This window comes from Castor canadensis, chromosome 8 (genome assembly GCF_047511655.1).
Source record: "Castor canadensis chromosome 8, mCasCan1.hap1v2, whole genome shotgun sequence".
NCBI lineage: Eukaryota > Metazoa > Chordata > Mammalia > Rodentia > Castoridae > Castor > Castor canadensis.
The window spans coordinates 35,353,448-35,372,581 of record NC_133393.1 but is presented as its reverse complement, the minus strand read 5'-3'; the positions used below and the strand labels follow the sequence as shown (position 1 = coordinate 35,372,581).

General features: G+C 35.9%; 1 protein-coding gene across 6 annotated transcripts in view; it reads left to right on the top strand.

The window, feature by feature from the left end:
* The window catches only part of Cdkal1 (CDKAL1 threonylcarbamoyladenosine tRNA methylthiotransferase), a 615,415-nt gene that overhangs the window by 2,052 nt on the left and 594,229 nt on the right, over positions 1 to 19,134 (top strand). For all 6 annotated transcript variants that reach the window (XR_012450736.1, XM_074082797.1, XM_074082798.1 and 3 more), the window contains exons 3-4: positions 7,288 to 7,462; positions 8,629 to 8,741. Coding sequence is in view for 5 of the 6 variants with exons in the window: in XM_074082797.1 (XP_073938898.1) it covers positions 7,293 to 7,462; positions 8,629 to 8,741 (283 nt within the window). In the remaining variant the exon portion in view is untranslated. The remainder of the gene's footprint in view (positions 1 to 7,287; positions 7,463 to 8,628; positions 8,742 to 19,134) is intronic.

The following is a 19,134-nucleotide window of genomic DNA, read 5'->3' as shown; positions in this document are numbered from 1 at the left end:
TCACTTCTAACAATTTTCACATGATGTAAATCACACTGTGAAAATTACTAGTGTAGGGCATTAGTTTGCAGCTGTAACTACACATGTATTACTGGAAAATTAAAAAAAAATTGCACAGGCTCCATTCCCAGAGATTGATCCAACTTATCTGGGGTTCATTTGTGCCATTTTCTTCCCTCCCCCCTCCTGCCTCACTTTCCTTCTCTCTTGGGGATTGAATCCAAGTTAATTTTCAAAAACTCCTCAGGTGACTGGAATGAGGGAAGGAGATCTTCCTGCATTTAGTTCCCAAGTGCTGGAATTACAGGGGTGCACCCAGTGAGAAATGTGGTTTTTAATCAGGGACGATTAGTGACATCCCCTGAGCAGGATTTTTTTTTTTTAATTTGCTAGGGTGAACCTACAGACTCATGCATGTGTTCCCCCACTAACCTAAAACCCCAGTCCCTACCTGAGCAGTTTTTAAGTTCACATGGCTCTTGGAGATTTTAATTCAGAATGGAATGTGAGAATTTCATATTATGAAAATTCCCCTAATAACTCATCTATGTAAGTAATCACTACTGTAGGATATTGCATCCTTTCTTTTTATCATTTTCAGTATTTCCCATTTCTCTATCTTTATTCCCTTTATTAAACTTGATTTCCTCCACTTTTGAAGATAATTTTACATGATCTTTTTGCCTTATTTATTACCTTGCTTTCCTTTTATTTTTAAACTTTCATTTTCATGTTATTTAAAAATGTATGAATCCTTAAACAGTTCTATCTATTGGTTTGAAGTAAAAACTCCAGCTTATTCATAGTGATGAATGAAATCGTAGGTGCTTAGGATATGCAGTTAGGTTTAAGAACCTCTGCATTACATTTTTATTTTCTTTGTCTCCTTAAAGTGAATTGCTAGTAATAGAATTTCTGGGTCAAAGGATATGCATATTTAAAAGCTTGAACTCTATTGTCATGGTGCCCTCCAGAAATGGTATACCAGTTTTACCATGTTTTCAAGTAACAGAGTTTTTGTCAGTCTTTTTTTTTTTTTTTTTTTTTAAATACCATTAAGGTCGATGAAAAATAACTCATTGCTTGAATACTTGACATTCTTTCCTATTTTTATTGGCTGTTGTTATTTCTTAAGTGAATTGTCTGTTCTTCCTTTGCCCATTGTTTTCTGGGATGTGTTTATTTCTCAGTGTTACACTAGACTCTTGTTTGTACTTTTCTGGTGAGGCAAAGCCATAGCGGGAAGAGCATGGTATTGAGAGGAGGCCTGGGTTCTTATTCTAGCTCTGTCAATGTACAAATCCTTTAACTTCTCAGAACTTTAGTTCTGTACAATAAGAAGTTTAGCAATAATCCCTTCTTCCTCAATTTTAATGATGTGGTATTTCTCTCTCCTGCAATGGATTCTTTTCATCCTTCTTTTTTTCTATTCTATTTTCCTCCAGTGGCTCTGTACACAGTTGTGTATGGAATGTAAAAATTGTGTAGTTTTTACAAAAAACCTATAGCTTTTAATATGTTATTCAGTTATTCATAATCCTTCAGTAGTTCTTAGTAATACTTACAGGCACTACCTGATCTTCACCTTTCTCAATTATTTCATAGAATGATAATGATAGAAGAAACCCAAGGGACTGGGTTTTTACTTTAACTTCCCACTTGAGAATTTTACCTATGTTATAGAAAGACTAGGTAAATTCAACATAAACACACATTGTTTCCATTCATTTAGTAAAAAATATTAATCCTGCTGTGTACTAGGTATTGTTAGAGGTGTTGTGGAGATAGTGGTGAAGAGATGACATCCTTGTGCTTATGAAACCTAGGTTGTAGTGGGAAAGACACATGCAGTGATATATATGGTGTCAGGCAGGTAAGTGCTGTGAAGAAAAATGAAGCATAAAGTAGGGTTAGTGAGACTATGGGGATGCTTGGGTAGTGTGGTTATTGTAGATAAAATGGTTGGGAAAGGCTTAAGGTGGTCTCATTTGAATGGAGAAGTGGGCATCAGGCCTTGAAAATGTCTTGGAGGCTGGTATTCCAGCAGAAGAATAGCAATTGTGGAGGCCTTGGAGTCAAACTGGTTTGGCTTGCTCATAGTATCTAAAAGCTTAGTACAGTTAGGATAGTAAGAGGTAGAAAAAGAGGTAGCAAAGTCCATTATCTTGCTAGACTCTAGTCTACAGTAAAAAAAAAAAATTTGAGAACCTGCTAGTTGCTAGGTATAGTACTAGGCACCTGAGGTAAAGCTGTGAATAAGCACACATAAAGATTTACACTCATGAAATACATATTCTGGTAGAAAGAGACAGCAAAAACCCAACAATGTATAAGCAGGTGATTGAGTGCTGTGGTGAAAAAACAAGACTCTTGAAGGGGGATAGGAAGTGTGTATGTGTTGTAGGGGGAGGTGAGATGTTTGGTGAGGGTGGTTTGGAAGGATTCTCATTGCATTGCTGACATTTGAGCACAGTGCTGAAGGGTTTGTGTGAGTGAGCCATAGATATCTTGAGTAAGACCACTTCAGGTAAGAACAAGTCTGAAGTGGGTGTTTACTTGGTGAATATGAACTAGAAAGGAAGCTGTGAGGCTGAGAGGAGAAAGAGAGGGGACTGATAGGAAATGGGGTTAGAGGTAACAGGAGGCTGATTGTTTGTGTCCTTGCAGATCTTTGTAGGGATTTTGCCCTTTACTCAGAGATGAAGTACTGTTGGAAGGGTTTATCAGAAGTTTGAAGTGAACTTCAGCTTTAAAAGGATCCTGATTTCTGTGCTGAAAAAGGTTTTGAGGAATTAAGGGTAGAAGTGGAAAGTCTAAATGTTGCAATAATCCAGGCAAGAGTTGATGTTGGCTTGGGTCTTCTATTTGTGATGTGGCCACAAATAGATTCTAAGTAGATTTTGAAGGTAAATCTAACTAGTGGATTGGATTTAGCTTGAAGGAAGAAAAGGAGTCAAGGATGATTCAAGATTTTTGATCTAAACTGGCAGGATTACCTTTAAAAAAAATGTGGAGTAGCCTGGTGTTGTGGTGTGGTATACACTTGTAATCCCAGTTCTGTGGTCAGAAGGCTGAGGCAGGAGGATCATGAGTTCAAAGCCAGCCTGGGCTACATACAAGATCCTGTCTCCAAGGTGTTGGGGCATGGGCAGTTTGAGAGGATCTAGTGAGGAGGGGAGAGGACCAGGAGTTCTGTTTTTGATTTTTAAAGTTTGAAATAATTAGTAGACATTCATGCAGGAGTATCCCATCAGCATTTGGACATATGAGTCTGAGGTTCAGGGAAGAGTGGGGCTGGTTATATAAGCATACAGTTGGTATTTCAAGGCTATGGACTGAATGAGATCACCAGGGAGTGCCTGTAACTACAGAAGAGCTCCTGTAATGGAGCTGTGGGGCCATTCCAATGCTGAGACATTAGATGAAGGAATGAGCCTAGGAGACTTGAAGAGTGGCTAATGTGGTAGGCATAGAACCAGGAGAGTGTGGCACCTTAGAAGCCACGGAGGAAAATGCCTTAAGGAGGGAATGGTCAGTTATGTCAAGTACTGCAAATGGAGTCTCTTAGGATGACTGAGAATTGATCATTGTACATAACACTGGAAGTCACTGAAATCGTGACAGGCAATTTTGGTGGAATGTGAATGGTTCATGGGAAAACAGGAGTGGGACATTGAGTCTGTAAATATAGATAGCTCTTCCTAGGAGCTTTTTATTAAAGGAGAGAAATGCAGTGGAGCTCAGAGCAGGAAGTGGGATCAAGAGAGGGTTTTGGCTTTTTTTTTTTTTTTTTTTAAATGGGAGAAATAACAGTATGTTTATCTCCAGACAGTGATGATTCAGCAACGAGGTAGTGATAATACAGGAAGGAGGAGCATTGCTAGAATTCTGTGCTCAATTTGGTCAGAGAAGGAGGATTGCTTTTATGGAGTGGACAGTTTATTCAAAGTAACAGATTGGAAGGTAGAATACATGGGCAAAAAACTCATTTCCCAGTGTCATCCCAGGAAGTCATCCATCTGCAGGGTGTATGAGGGCTTGAGAGTCTGCATCATTCTGGTCTCCTGTTTTCAGTCCCATCTTTCTTCTTTAAGAGGAGATCTATGAGAAATGATATTTTAGAAGATTCCTAGTATTAAATGAGTTTAAAATTTCTTTACTGCAGTTTTTCAAAGTCTTTAATTATGTGCACTGTGGATCTGTAAGGAGGTAGAATTTTCTACATTCATTTGACCACAGAACTGTTTATTCATTGAGTGCTACTGCAAGTAAACAACCAATTCGGGAAAGACTAACCTGGATCTGAGTTGGTCAAGGCTCTTGTTTGCAAGAGCTGAAAGCCCAACTCAAGTGAACTTAAGCTACAGAGGAAATTTAGTGGCTCATATAATTGGGCAGAGTAGGGCTGCACCTGAATTCAGGCATTGGTTGGATCCAAGTGCTTAAATGATGTCAATATGGTTCTTTATCTCTGTAGCTCCTATTGACTTCATTCCTCAGTAGGCTTGCTTCTGTGGCAGGCAAGATGGCCCCTGGTATCCCCAAGTTGACATCCTCCTAATTTAGCCACGTCAGTGAAAAGAGAAGCCATCTCTTCTGTTAGTCCACAACTAACAGAAGAGAAAGGACTGTTAGCCTCACAGTCCTTTCTTTTTGGTTGCTCTTGTTGTGACCAACCCTGAACCAGTCATTGACACCAAAAAGATGGGTTACTCTGGAGGACTTGGGTAATGTGCCCCATTCCTATGTCCAGGAAATGATGAAGTGGTATGCATGTTAGCTATAACCAGTATTAATGATTGACATTGGGTATTACTTCTCTTTTGTTCTTACCAAAGTGTAAATCTAGCTGACATTTGAACACAGGTTTGACTGATGGACAGCACATAATTTGTTATGGTTGTGAAGAACATATAACAGAGTAAAGGGCACAAAAACAAGCTTGGCTGGAAGTCAGTCTGTTAACTGAATGACATGGAAAAATGGGAATCCAGGAGATGAAGGAAGTTTACTAGATAGGTTTTAAGCCTCCTGAAAGAATAGATGATACTTAATTCTGTGGTTCAGATGACTTGGATGAGCAACAGTGGTCATTCAGTGTATACACAATAAATAGGCAGATAGCACAAAGGATATGGGCTTGGACTCACCTGGTGTGGAAACCTTGTTTGACTTCTCTGTGTTTCTTTTTGCTCACCTTTAAGGTGAGAATAACACTACTGCCTTCTTCAGAGTTGGTGTGATGATCCTGCAAGGGATTTGCTTATTGTAGAATTATCACTCAGTGTACTCAAGTACATTTTCTTTTTTCCCAGGTACTGTTTTTTTCTTAATTACTATTTTAATGTGGTTATAGATTACTTGCAGTTTAAACATTAGTCTGAGATCTTTGTATACTTTATCCAGTCCCATAATCGTAGCATCTGGTTAAACTATAAAAGAATACAATATCACAACTGGATATCAATGTGAGGATACTGACAGTGACAGAGTCATGTATAGAATGTTTCTGAGTCTTAGATCTGGCAAAAAAGTTTACGAGACCCCATCTCAATGGAAAAAAAGCTGGGTATGATGGTGTGTAGCTGACATCCCAGTAACTGTGGGAAGCATATAGGAGGATCTTGGTCCAAGCCAACCTGGGCATAATGATAGACCTATCTCTAAAACATCTTTTTTGTTTTGAGGGAGTGGCTGACTGGGGTTAGAATTCAGGGCTTTGTGCTAGCAAAACGGATGCTCTACTGCTTTAGCCATGTCTCTACTCCATTTTGCTCTGGTTATTTTGGAGATGGGGTCTTGTCTTGCAAGTGTGAAGCCCTGAGTTCAAACCCCAGTACACGCACCCAGACACGCCTCCCTACTTAGACCTTATAGCTTGCCAGGTGATGAGACTGCTCTGTGTGTGTGTGGTGTGTTTAACTGGACTATAGTGGTTATTATTGAAAAGCTTCTGATCTTGCTAATCTGCCTTGTTGTTCTTTTGAATTTTGTTGGGGCCTTTTGTTGTTTATACTCATTGGCATCTCTGTGCTGCTGATGTCTTCAGTGGGAAGTTTGGAATACAGGAGGCGAAAGGAGATCTGAGGAGCTCATCAGCATGTTCCTTGGGCCTGAGGTCCCTAGCCAGTCTGTCTTTTCTCCATCTTCCAAAGTTTTGTTTTTTGTTTTTTCTTCAATATATGATGTCCAGAGTTTTAGTTGGATTTTGTTGGCTGGATAGGGAAAAAGTATGTTTATCTTCTTTGATGCTGTGCTCACATTTTCTTTTAATTGGAAAAATTTTGAGCATTCAGGAAAATATAAGATAATGAACACCAAATACTTTCTAGATTTCTCAGTTGTCAGCATTTTCTCCAATATCCTAGTCTATTCTTCCTGAGGTGTTTTAAAATAAATTATAGATCTGTTTTACCTCTAAATATTCAGTATGCATTTCTAAAAAGTAAATTTCCAACACAAGGCTGATACTTTATATTTAATGATTTATGGTACTCCTCAGATTATCTAATATCCAGTTCATATTCTGATTTTTTTCCTAGTATATCATAGTTGGTTGATAAGGTAATACCCAGTCAAGAACATGAATTGTATTAGTTGTTTGGCCCTTTAAAATTGATTAATTATATATCAAGAGAAACTGTTTCGTGCCATACCTACAAAGTCATGTTTCAAAGTTTAGAAGCTCGGATCAGTGACAAACTTCTGTGAGGCTCAACCCAAAGACATTCTTTACATCCCAAAATCATTTGTACTCCAAAAGATGTCAGCCTTCATCTCTTCAAAATATTTAATGGGATTATAATTTCTGTAGAAATCTGTGTATGTCTTCATTCTTGGTTCAGCCACAGCAAATTTATAGAGAGCTGCAACCCTCTAGTAATATGAAATTGTGGATGCTTGGCTAAAAGTTCATATATCTGAGGACTCATCAAAGCACTGGAGGTTGTGGTGGTTTTGTCCTCAACACCAATGTCTTTTTATAGCTGATGGAGAATTACTAGGCTTTGATATTTGCTTTAATCTTGAAAAGGTCCCGTCCTATTTTTTTCTCCATTTGTTGAAGAAATAGTTCCAGTTGAATCTTGGCATGTGACACTATCAGTAGGACTTGTCTGATTGTTTCCATGTGTATGTGTGTGTTTGTTTCCTTCATTCTCTGTAAACTTGAAGTTAGATCTTAAAAGCTTGATGAGATTCAAGTTTGGTGAGAATTTTTCACAAGTGATGCTGTGTTTAGATTTTCTTAATTCTGTGTTTTTTTTATTATAACTTTTTATGTGATAGAAAAAATGCCCTCTGCATCCTGTGATACACTGCTGGATGACATAGAAGATATTGTGTCACAGGAAGACTCAAAGCCACAGGACAGACATTTTGCAAGAAAGTATGTTGTTCCAAAAGTGCGAAAGCGAAATACCCAAACAGATTTGCAAGAGGAAAATAGTCCACCAAGTGATAGGTAAGCTTTTTTCCTTGAAATTATATTCATTTTCATTCCAGGGTTGGAGCTGGCACTATTGGTCTGTGTGATATGCATAATATCACTTTTTTAGAATCTTTGAACTTTGATAAGAGACAGTTTTTAAAAAATTTGAATGTTTTAAAATCTGGCAAGATAATTAGTTAAAAAAAGATGTCAAATTGGATGTTCTTTGAAGACAGATTGTAGGTCAGTAGAAATCTCATTGGTAGTTGGTATATATTTCTGTTACTTTCAAATTAAAATTTTTATTGAAGTTAGTATGAGACAGTGGTGTTTTGGACATTTGATTATTCTTAGCAAATTTGTGAATATTTACCAGCCAGATAGAGAGGCATTGGGCACAAAAATTGCCTTGTTTACACTATTGTGGTAGGACTATAGTCAGTGAAATTCTAATATGACACTTCCAGAAAGGACAACATAGTTGTACAGTTTTATGTAAGTCTATAATTATTTAATAAACTGTGGAAAGTTTTAATACACTCAGTATTTTGTATGGAACACTTTTAAAATTTACGAATTTGAAATTTGCTTATATTTTAATGACTAAAATTTATCAAATTTGTCCTGAACATGTCTTTACAGTAATTTCTATTTACTTGTAAATTGTTAGGGCCATCCAAGTTGAGAGTGCTTTTGTTTTTCTTCCTAAAGATATTATATGTTCTAGAACTCTTTTTTTTTTAATAGATGGAATACTTTCAATAATGCTGTTGGGTGAAAGCTTTTATATTTGTAAGTTTTAAGGTAGATAAAAATTGCAACTAGTATATAGGAGTCTGAGCAGATAGGCTTAATGTTTCTTTAGCTATTGCTGCTACAGTCATTTTCTGTGCTATTATTTGTATGCATCTTTCTAGGAGTTAAATTAGTAGTATGGTTAGTAGGAGGAATCGAAAATACAGTTCAGAGATTTTTTTTTCTATAGAGATTCTTCTTAAAATTCTGTTTTTATTTGATCTTGATTTTGGATTTTTGATATACTAGCAAATTTTGAATTAAATTTGTATGTTTAATGAATTGCATGTGAATTGATTGCAGTTTGCTTTTTTGTGTAATATGTCCTGAAGTCATCTAGTGTCTTTTGTTTTAAAAAATCACTTAACAAAACTGACATTTTAAAAAAATTGATTACTTAACAGCACTATTCCAGGCATACAGAAAATTTGGATACGAACATGGGGTTGTTCACATAACAATTCAGATGGAGAATACATGGCTGGACAGCTAGCTGCTTATGGCTATAAAATTACAGGTAATGAGATCTATAATGTATTTTATTGATTACATTTTTCACAGTTGGAGATTTTAATGATAGGTATTATAGCTTCAGCAATTGAAGGGTACTTTAGTGTAACTTAATGATTTTAAGGCTAAACAATGATAGCTATTATGTATTACCAAGTTAACTATGAATATCATATTTTAAGCTAACTTGAACTTTTTTATTTTGAAATAAATTTAGACTTTCAGGAAGTAGTTAAGCTACAGAGAGTTCACATATGCCCTTTACCCAGCTTCTACTTTGAATATCTTACATAATTATGTTATAATTAATAAATCAGAAAATTAGCATTAGCATAATACTGTTAACTATGTATCTTGTTTGAAGTTACCACTTTTTCCTTTAACTTCCTTTTTCTGTTCCAGGATCTAGTCCAGGATCCCACCTTCGGTTTAGTTATCATGTCTCCTTGGTCTTCTTGACCGTTTTTATCTATGACAGTTCAGTGTTTTCTTTTTTTTTGGTGGGATTGGATTTTGAACTCACTTTGTGCTTTCAAAACAGGTGCTCTGACCCTTGAGCCATACCTCTAAGTCCATTTTGGTGTGGTTATTTTGGAGATGGGATCTTACAAACTATTTGCCCTGACTGGCCTCAAAATGTGTTCCACCCGATCTCAGCCTCCCAAGTAGCTAGAATTATAGGTGTGAGCCACTGACACCTGGCTTCAATGTTTTCTCCTTGACACTTCTGAAGAAGACTGCTTTGTTTTGCAGAATGTTCTTCAACTTGGGTTTGTCTGATGTTTTCTCATGATTAGGATGAGGTTGTACATTTTTGGCAAAAGGAGCAAAGACATGATCTCGTGCATGATTCTTAGTGGGTTGCAATGTCAGTTTGTCTGATAACTGGTCTCCCAGGATTATCCCTAGTAAAGTCACTGGTTTTCCCACCATGACTAATAAATATCCTATTTCTCCTCATACTTTTGCCTACGAATTTTGTATCTAGTGGTGGAGCTTGCCTGCAACAGTTCTGCTGTGGTATTTGCTTAATGATGATTTTCTGACTTTTTTCTTCTACATTCATTAATTGAAATTCTTCTGTAAAGAGGAGTTGTTCTACTCTAACATCTGTTATTTATATCAGTACGGACTCATTGATACTTACCCTATGGGATAGTCTAATACTGTCATTATTGATTTTGTTTCTTATATTGTCCTGAGTTTTGCCATTAAAATCTCCTTTAGCCTGACTCTCATGTTCTTTGAACATGTCCCCATCCTTTTTTGAGCATTTATTTTCTTATTATTTGGTTCCACAATCTGTTATATTCTCCCATATTTCTCTCTCAACCCTTGCAAGCATTCACTTTCCAAGGAGTCCTGATTCCCTTCATTAAGAGAACAGCATTTAGAGTCAGATCTGGGCATTGGCATGCTTGCTCGTTGCCACCGTAGGGTATCAGTGTTTCTAAGTTCAGTCAGTGGCCAGAGATAGGAGATACCGCATATGCTGCCGACAACACACACGGACCCACTTCTGCTTCATGTTTATATTAAATGGAACTATAATTTGAATGCTTTGTGACAGGCATTGACCCAGACCTGTATGTTACCTTGCTTAATCTTTTGGAAGAGCATGTTGGAATCCTTACTTTAGAAGAGATATGTATTATACATCATGCAGATGATAAAAGTCTCTGTTCCTCCCAAGCACTGCTCTGGATTGCTGTTCTGCACTTCATAGTTGCCTGTGTATGTGTAGTTGAAAGGATTGGGGAAGACTGAAAAGGTATTCCTTTCATTGCAGTGTTTTCGTCAGTATCTAAAAGATCATATGTAGTCAACTTTGCATTTGTGAATAGCTTAGTCTTTTTTTTTTTTTTTTTTTTGAGGTGCTGGGGATCAAGCCCAGGGCCTGTGTGTGCTAGGCAAGCAGTCTACCACTGAGCTACATCCCCAGCCTGATAACTTATTCTTTAGATGGCAAAATCAGTCTTGTCTTAATTCTTTTGTCTGTTCAGTGGAAAACATTCAATGTTGAACTATTTATCAGTACTTTTTAGTATAATTTAGCCTGAGCTTTCCTTAACTTATTCTGGTGATATAGTTTAATTATTACGAAAACAGCCAAAAACAATAAAAAAAAAAGTACTGACTTCCTAGCTAATATTAAATATCTAATACATTTTATTTTAAATTGAAGTCCAGTAGTGGTTTGTATTTGATGTTATAACAGTATTGATATTTTTAAATACAGTATATCACTTTTATGTACTTTTATTACATGTTACCTTTGTATTAATTTTACATATGTTCATTGTCCCCACTTTAGAAACTCTGGTGTTATTTTCATTTCTCTTTTTGATTGTATTGGGGTTTGCTGTCAGAGCCTCAGGCTTGCTAGGTAGGCACTCTACCACTTAAGCCACTCCACCAGCCCTATCCCCACTTTAGAAGTTTATAGTCAGTTTTTCGTCTAGTCTAGCTTGATTGCCGCAGACTGTAGGACCACATCCTTTACTAGTGTAGGTACCATTGACCCAGGAAATACAAATAAGATTAGCTTCTGTTAGATGCTTAGGAAGGAAATCTCTACAGATTTTTCATTTTTGTGGTGCTGAGGATTGAACCAGGGTCAACCACTGAGGTACACTCCCTTCCCTCTGTAGATCTTATTTTTAATGATATGTGAGTATTTTCTGGATTACTTAGTGCAAGTGCAGTAGTTTCTTTCATCATGATGGAATAGTGGTAGTTTATAGAAATTATTACCTATTACAAATGATTATTTATAGTGTTTTTGTTAATCAAACATATATCTAAAATATTAAGTATAAACTTGATACAAAATAGGTGTAAAATGCAGATTATGCGTAATTTATGAAAATAGTTTATAGAGACGTTCAAAATTAGCTTTCAGTTACCAGTTGTGGATACTATTACCATTTGGATAGAACTCATAAAGGCTTAGAGCGATTAGCTGTTACTTACTTCATTTCAAACCTTTTTCATTTAGAGGAAAAAGGTGGTTAATAACTTCAAATAAACTATTGGAAAATGCTGCTTGCTTGCTTCTCATTTCAAAGAATGAAATCTATGGAGGAGAAATGATATTTCCTAAAACTCAGAACAATTAATGTCATGGATACATGGAAGCATTATATTATTAATTTTTCTGTCATGGGAAACAATTGAACTTTCCCTGTGGGTACCAGTGCTTTTTAAAGAAGTAAAATCTGGCCATATGTGGTGGTACATGCCTGTAATCCCAGCAGTTTGGGAGGAGGCTCAGGCAGAAGGATCATGAATTTGGGACCAGCCTGGGATACATAGTGAGTTTGAGGTCAGCCTGGGCTACATAATGAGACCTTGTCTCAAAAAACAAAAATATGATCTGAATGCATACATTCCACAAATGTGTTCTTCAAGTAAGCAATTTTGATAGGCTAAACTTTTTTCCAGCGATGCTTTGGTTATTTGTTATTTTTTTTGATGGTACTGGGAATTGAAATGTTGGTTATTCTTGAATTAGTAGTTTTGGATTGCGTAAATTATTTTCAGTGTCTTAATTGTTGGCAAATCTGCCTATCTTGAGAGTGCATTTAGTGTTAGAAGTAGTCAGGTCATTTGGTCAAATCTGGTGAGTAAGGTATATGATACAAGCTGAACAGTGTTTTAGTTTAAAATGAGGTATTTTTGTTTATCCTAATGGATTCTGGAAATAGTGCTAGGAGAATTTTGTAAGAGTAGCAGTGATTCTTATACTTTCTGGGTCTCTTTAGAAACTCACTCTTGTACAATTCCATCAGAGAATTCATAACCACTCCCTCTCTCAATAGTGGAACAAAGGCATGGTTTTCCGATGTGTTTGTGTATTTGAACACTTTAGGATTGCTCTTATTTAGGTACAGCTGTGTTAGGTTTAGTTTGCTGTCACTTTTGCTGAGGACGAATATAGCATGTACATTGTGGGTGGTAGAAGGGTCATCCCAAGGTGATTGACTGAGGCTCTAGTTTCATAAGTACATGAGAATAATGCATGTTATAGATATGAAATAATTGTGGACAAGCTTATCTGAGTCAGAATTTAGTGTTTATCTTGTGTGCTCATAGTTTCAGAGAAATCATTTAAAATTTGATGGATTTTTAAGTTCTTGAGGGTTTCTTTGTATATTTGTACATAATTTATTCACTCAGCAAACACTTCTGAACATAGTATGTGTTACTGGGTAGTGTGCTTGATGTGAAGATATGAAAATGAACTAGCCTTGTATTTCAAGACAAGAATTTTATTCTTTTTTGGCAAAGGAAAAGCCCTCTTTTCTATGTGAAATCTTAGAAGTTATTTTAGTAAATGTTCAAGCTTGTATTCTTTCATTTTTTACAATGCAGGGAAAGTAGGACCTGCTATATTTAAAGACTTTTCATAATTATGCGTTAGAAGTGCTTTGCCATACTGTTAAGCCAGATTATAGCATTTTATGTCTGAATAAAGGAAGTTAATATCTCTGAAATAAGCAATGGTTTATTTGGTATAGAAGATGCTACAATTGAGTGACTTAAGTATATAGCATATTTCTTGGTTTTAGGCATTTAAATTGAACTACTTTAAAATTTTTATAACTGGGGTCAATGGAATATATTTGGTTGATTTATAGAAATATTTACATAAGGAATACATCCAAGGACCACACTATTGGTCAGAATTTGAAGGATATTGAAGCTGCATTTTTGTATTTGAATTTGGGTTTAGGGAATTCATGCTTGTTGTACATGAAGTATTAGTACACATAAAGTTTCTTAAAAACAAACTTTGCCTGCTTTATTATCTCAGTTTTCTTTAAGAACTGGTGACCATGACATTTCACATTAACATCTTGAGTTTACTTATATAATAAATTAAGATAGATAGTAGACCAGTTTTGTGGAAAACTGCAAAAGCAGTAAATCTCAACTTCCCCAAAGCACAACTAAATGAAAAACGTGGTATTATGCTTCTATTGGGTAGGCTCGTTTTCAGTGAAATCAGGATTTTGGTACACATTTTAGGGAGGAAGACTAAATTGGTTAACAGCCTAGTGGGTGTTAGGCATTTTATGTATGATTTTGCAAGGATCAAATGAAGTAACTGTCATGACATTACCTCATACTCTAGGATGGGATCGAGACTGGAGAAGGTAGACACATGACCTACACCCAGCTACTATTGTTAGAGCTGACATTTATCCAAATGTTTGTCATCACAGCCTCACTTTACATTATGCTCTCTAGTCTCTTACAGTTGATGTTTTGAGTATAGTTCAATGTAGAAATCTTCTTATATTAATAGCTTTTATTACAGTAGTTTTTATTGCCCAACATTTTGATTTTTTTTTTTCCCCTTTCAGAATGTTAGTATTATCTGTGATGCTTACTTGAAGCTTTTCATTTTGGGGAGGGAAAAGAGATGGGTATGTTCCACCACAGTCTGTACCACAGGAAACTGCTCAGTTTGTTAGTTTCAGTGCTGAGTCAGGAGTTGGAAGTAAGTTGTTTATTTATAGATAGCAGTGTCAGCTAAGAGCTTCCTGGTCCATTCCACCTCCTTAGTCATAAATACAGTTATCACATCATGGAAAGATAAGTAGAAAACTCTTCTCAGTTTTGACTTCTTCTTGAACCTCTAATGGAAGTCAATGAAAAACATTGCTGATTTCTTTGTTCAAGTCTGTTAACTTGTTTGCACACGTCTCTTAACTTCTTGTCCTATACCATCACTGTGATTATTTACATTTGTTAGTGTCCTACAGTTTGTGAAATACTTTTGTGTCTGTTGCTAATTTTATATAGTTTGTATCTGTAGAGGCTTTACGTTGTTAACCTAGGCTTTTAAAAAATTAAAAATATATTTACATTGTACGGTTCTGGTTTAAAATTCTACTCTGTGAGTAACGAGTATTCACAATGAGGTGTTTAGTTGTGTACTGAAGAGTACATTTAAAAGAAAGTTGCCCAGAGTTCTTTTGTTGACATTTTTTCTTAGTCAATGGCAATGCCTTGTAAGATTCTTAAATCCACTGGCAACTATAGTGCAAATAAATTATACCCTGGTCGTGTACAGTGTCTAATGCAAGGGGTAACCATATACTCATAGAGTTAAGTCTTAGCATTATTCTAAGGTTCAGAAGTTAAATAGAGGAAGGGTTATATAAAGAGAAACAGTCTCTCATACATTAAAATGGGAACTATGTCTGATGATCTGTAAAATGTTCTCCTCCTTCAGGTATTTCAAGCTCACTTCATAAGCTTTTATTCTGTGTGTGTGTGTGTGTGTGTGTGTGTGTGTGTGTGTGTGTGTCTGTCTGTCTGTCTGTCTGTCTCTCTCCTATATGCTGGAAGATCAAGACTCAAGATCATTTAAAAATACTTCTTAACTTGCCAGTAACTCACTCTTCTCTTCTCCCTGATTACTGTGGAAATGTTCTTATATTAAGTTATTGGCATGAGCTAAGATTATTTTTCCTAATTATACATATTTTTATAATTTTGCCACTATTCCTTCCTGTGGAGAGTCAAGAGTCTTACTCAGAACTTCCTTGGGATGAGGATCTGACATGACAGCACAGGGGTAGTAGAAGTAGGCATTTTTCTAGGTGGTGGCTCCCAACAAAATAAAAGTGGAGTACCAGTTGTGGTAGGAATGACAATGGCCATTGGATCACTGAGCTATAGTTTGTCAGTTCTCTCCAACACTCAACTTTCAAGGTGGGACATAGAAGTCTCAAAGATGTTTGGTAGCTTTCCTACCTTTTATCTTCACAGACATCAAAAATAAAAAAAACTCAAAATACTGGAATTTGGGGAGAGAAGGTAATTTGGAGATATCTAAATGTAGAATGAGACCTCTAGCATGTGGCATTGTTGAGTGTACGATAACCATGGGGTTGAAACAGCTAGTGCATGAACTGAAATGCTACTTTTTGACCAGGCCTTGTCTTGCAGGTGAATGAAATTTGGGAATCTTACACTTGGCGTTCTGGATTGGCTAGCCTGTGCCAGGAAAAAGCCCTTTGCGATCTAAGAAGGAATTGAGTTAAGAGGATCTGCTCTTCACAGCACATTTCTCTGGTTGAGGAAAGTAGACTGGGAGTGGTGACAAAGCACAAGACTTGTTAGTTGAAGCTGTGGAAAATGAGCAGCAATGTAAGGGGGTTACAAGTCCATTTTATAAAAATGGAAGTTGCAGAGAACAGACTTGATTTCCTAAGTAAAACCAAAGATGACAATGAAAGTCAATGTAAAAAAGTTGATTAGAGCATAGTGTGTGTGTATTAATAAATGACTCCATCATTTGAAAGATGTGGACAAATACTACTGAAAAACCATTTATATAGTGGGGTCTTAAAATGCCACAGTTTGAAAGGCCATTGATACATATAATTAATTGCTGTATGTTATATATAACTTTCTGGAAAACTCTTGCTGTGGTCTTTGTGGCCCCAGGGATAAATATATCTTATGGCAAGTACAATAACATTGTTACACCACTGAAAATGGATCTGTTTCTTGAGGAAAGCACTGAGGTAGAGATGGTAAAGCTGAATTGGCATACCATGACCAGTATTTTTCCTATGACTTTTAAGAAATTCAAACACCCTAGTATAATAACATTAGATTTACCTATGAGGTTTTCCTGGTTTAGTACAAGATCTTGTAAGGTGGTTTGTCTTTATTTGAAAATGAATCCAAGATGCCTGAGAATCTAGAGAAAATGGCTTTTCATAATAAAGAATTATGCTTTATTATAAACACTGAGTAGGGGAGATCAGGAGGATCAAGGCCAGCTTGGGCAAAGAGTTAGCAAGACCCACAGCAAACAAACAAGTTGGGCATGGTGGAGCATGCCTGTAACCCCAGCTATGGAGGAGTCATAGGTAGGAGGATGGCGCTCTGAGATCAGTCCTGGTCTAAAACTCAAGATCTCACTTGAAAAATAGCTAACCCAAAAAGGACTGGGGGCATGGCTCAAGTGGTAGAGCACTTTTCTAGCAAGAATGAGGCCCTGGGTTCAATCCCCAGTACCACCAAAACCAAAGCAAACTAAAAGACCATACAAACCCACCCCATCAGTTTTCTCTATTCAAATTCCTATAATTTAAGGCATATTGAAATTATTGTTTAAATTTTGCAGTGCTTTTGTGGACTATAACATTTAAAAAAAGTGTTTTAATGTACTGAAAAGTGTGTTGATGATTTCATTACTTTGAGCTGAGTGCTGGTGGTTGACCTCTATAATCCTAACCACTTGGGAGGCTGAGATCTGGAGGTTTGTGGTTTGAGGCCAAACTGGGCAAATAGTTTACAAGACCTCCATGTCCAAAATAAGCAAAGCAAAATGAACTGGAGGTGTGGCTCAAGGGGTAGAGTACCTGCTTTGCAAGCACGAAGTCTTAAATTCAAACCCCTGTCCCACTAAAAGCAAAACAAGACAAAGCAACCCAAAAAACTTCATTACTCTTATATAAAATAAGATGCAGGATGAACTAGAACTATATTCTAGTTTTGTTTCTTTATACAGAGTTTGTAATTTTGTTTCTTCATGGAGCACAGAGATAGCTTGTTATTCTTTTGTGTCTGTGGCCCAGGAATTTCGCTTTTTTATCATTTTATCAATCACAAACTTTGAACTAACACATGATGTTGGCACTGATTTTGATTTCATATTTCATTAAACAGTGTGAGCCTGGTTTTCTTAAATCCTAAGCAGTATTTTCCTAATGCTTGAGTAAACTAGCATGATTAGAATCTTTAATTTTTAAAGATATATATTAAAGAGAAAATATTTCACTCCTGTGAGTTCTTTGTTTTCAAGTCTTAATTTTTCTTTTTCTTTTTTTCAAGTGTACAGTGTTCACTGATAATAGTATATAAAATCAGGACGTGAATGTGACTTGAAGTAGTCAAGTAGTCAAGTCTTAATTTTTCTTAGCCTGGTGTTATATCCAAAATAAATGCCCAGTGATAGTTAATAACTTCTATGGTAATTAAATTATTGTGGGAAAGTTTTAAAAGTTTTTTTTCCCCTTTCAGTTTTCCCGCTAGTAAAGTTGTGGGAAAAGTTCATCTTTTTTATTGTCTGTCTTAGTGAACTTGATTATTTTTCATCCTGTTCAGCTTTTGGCTTGACCTTTTCAGGTCCTTAAACTTCTGCTTGCACTTTTTTTAGCAGGTCAGTAGAAGTTCTTCAGCTCACGTAATTGTAATTCTTGTGGATAAACTGTCGAACATTAAACTGTGTGAACTCATCGTTTCAAAGATTCTGGCCTTCTGTTGTGGAACACCTTAAAGTATTTTCTACTTATTTTGGAATTTTTATGAATCAAATTAACATGAGTAGGTTTTCTGAGACAATAATTAATTGCTTAATAATTCAAATCCTCTTGGAGATTTTGTAAAACATTTCTTTGGATAATTTATTTAGAAATAACCTGTGTTAAAATTTTAATTTTCTTAAGAGAAATGATCAAGTGATGAATTAGCATGAAAGCTTTATTTACAAATTTGTTTTTTGCATTGTCTTCTTTAATTTTGGGGAAAAACTGAGATATTGACAATTAAATATGTAAAATACTGTTAGCTCTTTTTGACTTTGAAGTTAAAATTTAATGGGTTTGAATTAAAAGCATGATGTATTGTTAGCTCTTGGACAACAGATGGCAGTATTGCATTTCACGATCACTGAAGCAGTATATGCTGTAAGATAAAAAGTGAATTTCATGTTACAAAGTATCTTCTAATAAAATCATTAGGTCATTTGCTAATGCTTTATTTTTTTGATTTATTTTAAACACTTTAGCAGTCTTTATGTAAAAATTTGGAAAATTGACCTTCTCAAAGGCAGCATGATCGTATGTGGGTACAACTGCAGTATGTATGCTGGAAACTCAATATGAAATTATTCAGTCATTGGCTTACTGTTGGTCAGACACTTTTCATTGCTCTGTTGCTTTGGATGTGCTTGTCCTAGAATCTGGTTGGGGTTATTGTCCATATGAACATATTAAGGTAGAATTGCTTAAATCTAATGACAGATATTTGATACCTTTACTACAACAGTAACACTTTCTAAAAACCAGCCTTCACATAGGATGCAATTTGAATAGCTCATTAATTCCCAAATCTATTAAGGTTAAAGAGGCTTAATAATAAAACAGAATGGATGAAACTGTGCACTTTAACATTTCCCACTATTTTTCTCTTTACTAATGTGTTTGGTTAATTTATGTGGGAAATGATTTGAACGTCTTAAGAATTGCAGAATCTTTCCTTTTGCTCCTTCCTTCATAGCTTGATGAGTCTTAGATTAAAGAACCAATAGTTTGCACAGTGTTATACACAATTCACATCTATTTATGGTGACTTAAGGGTTTTTTTTGGAC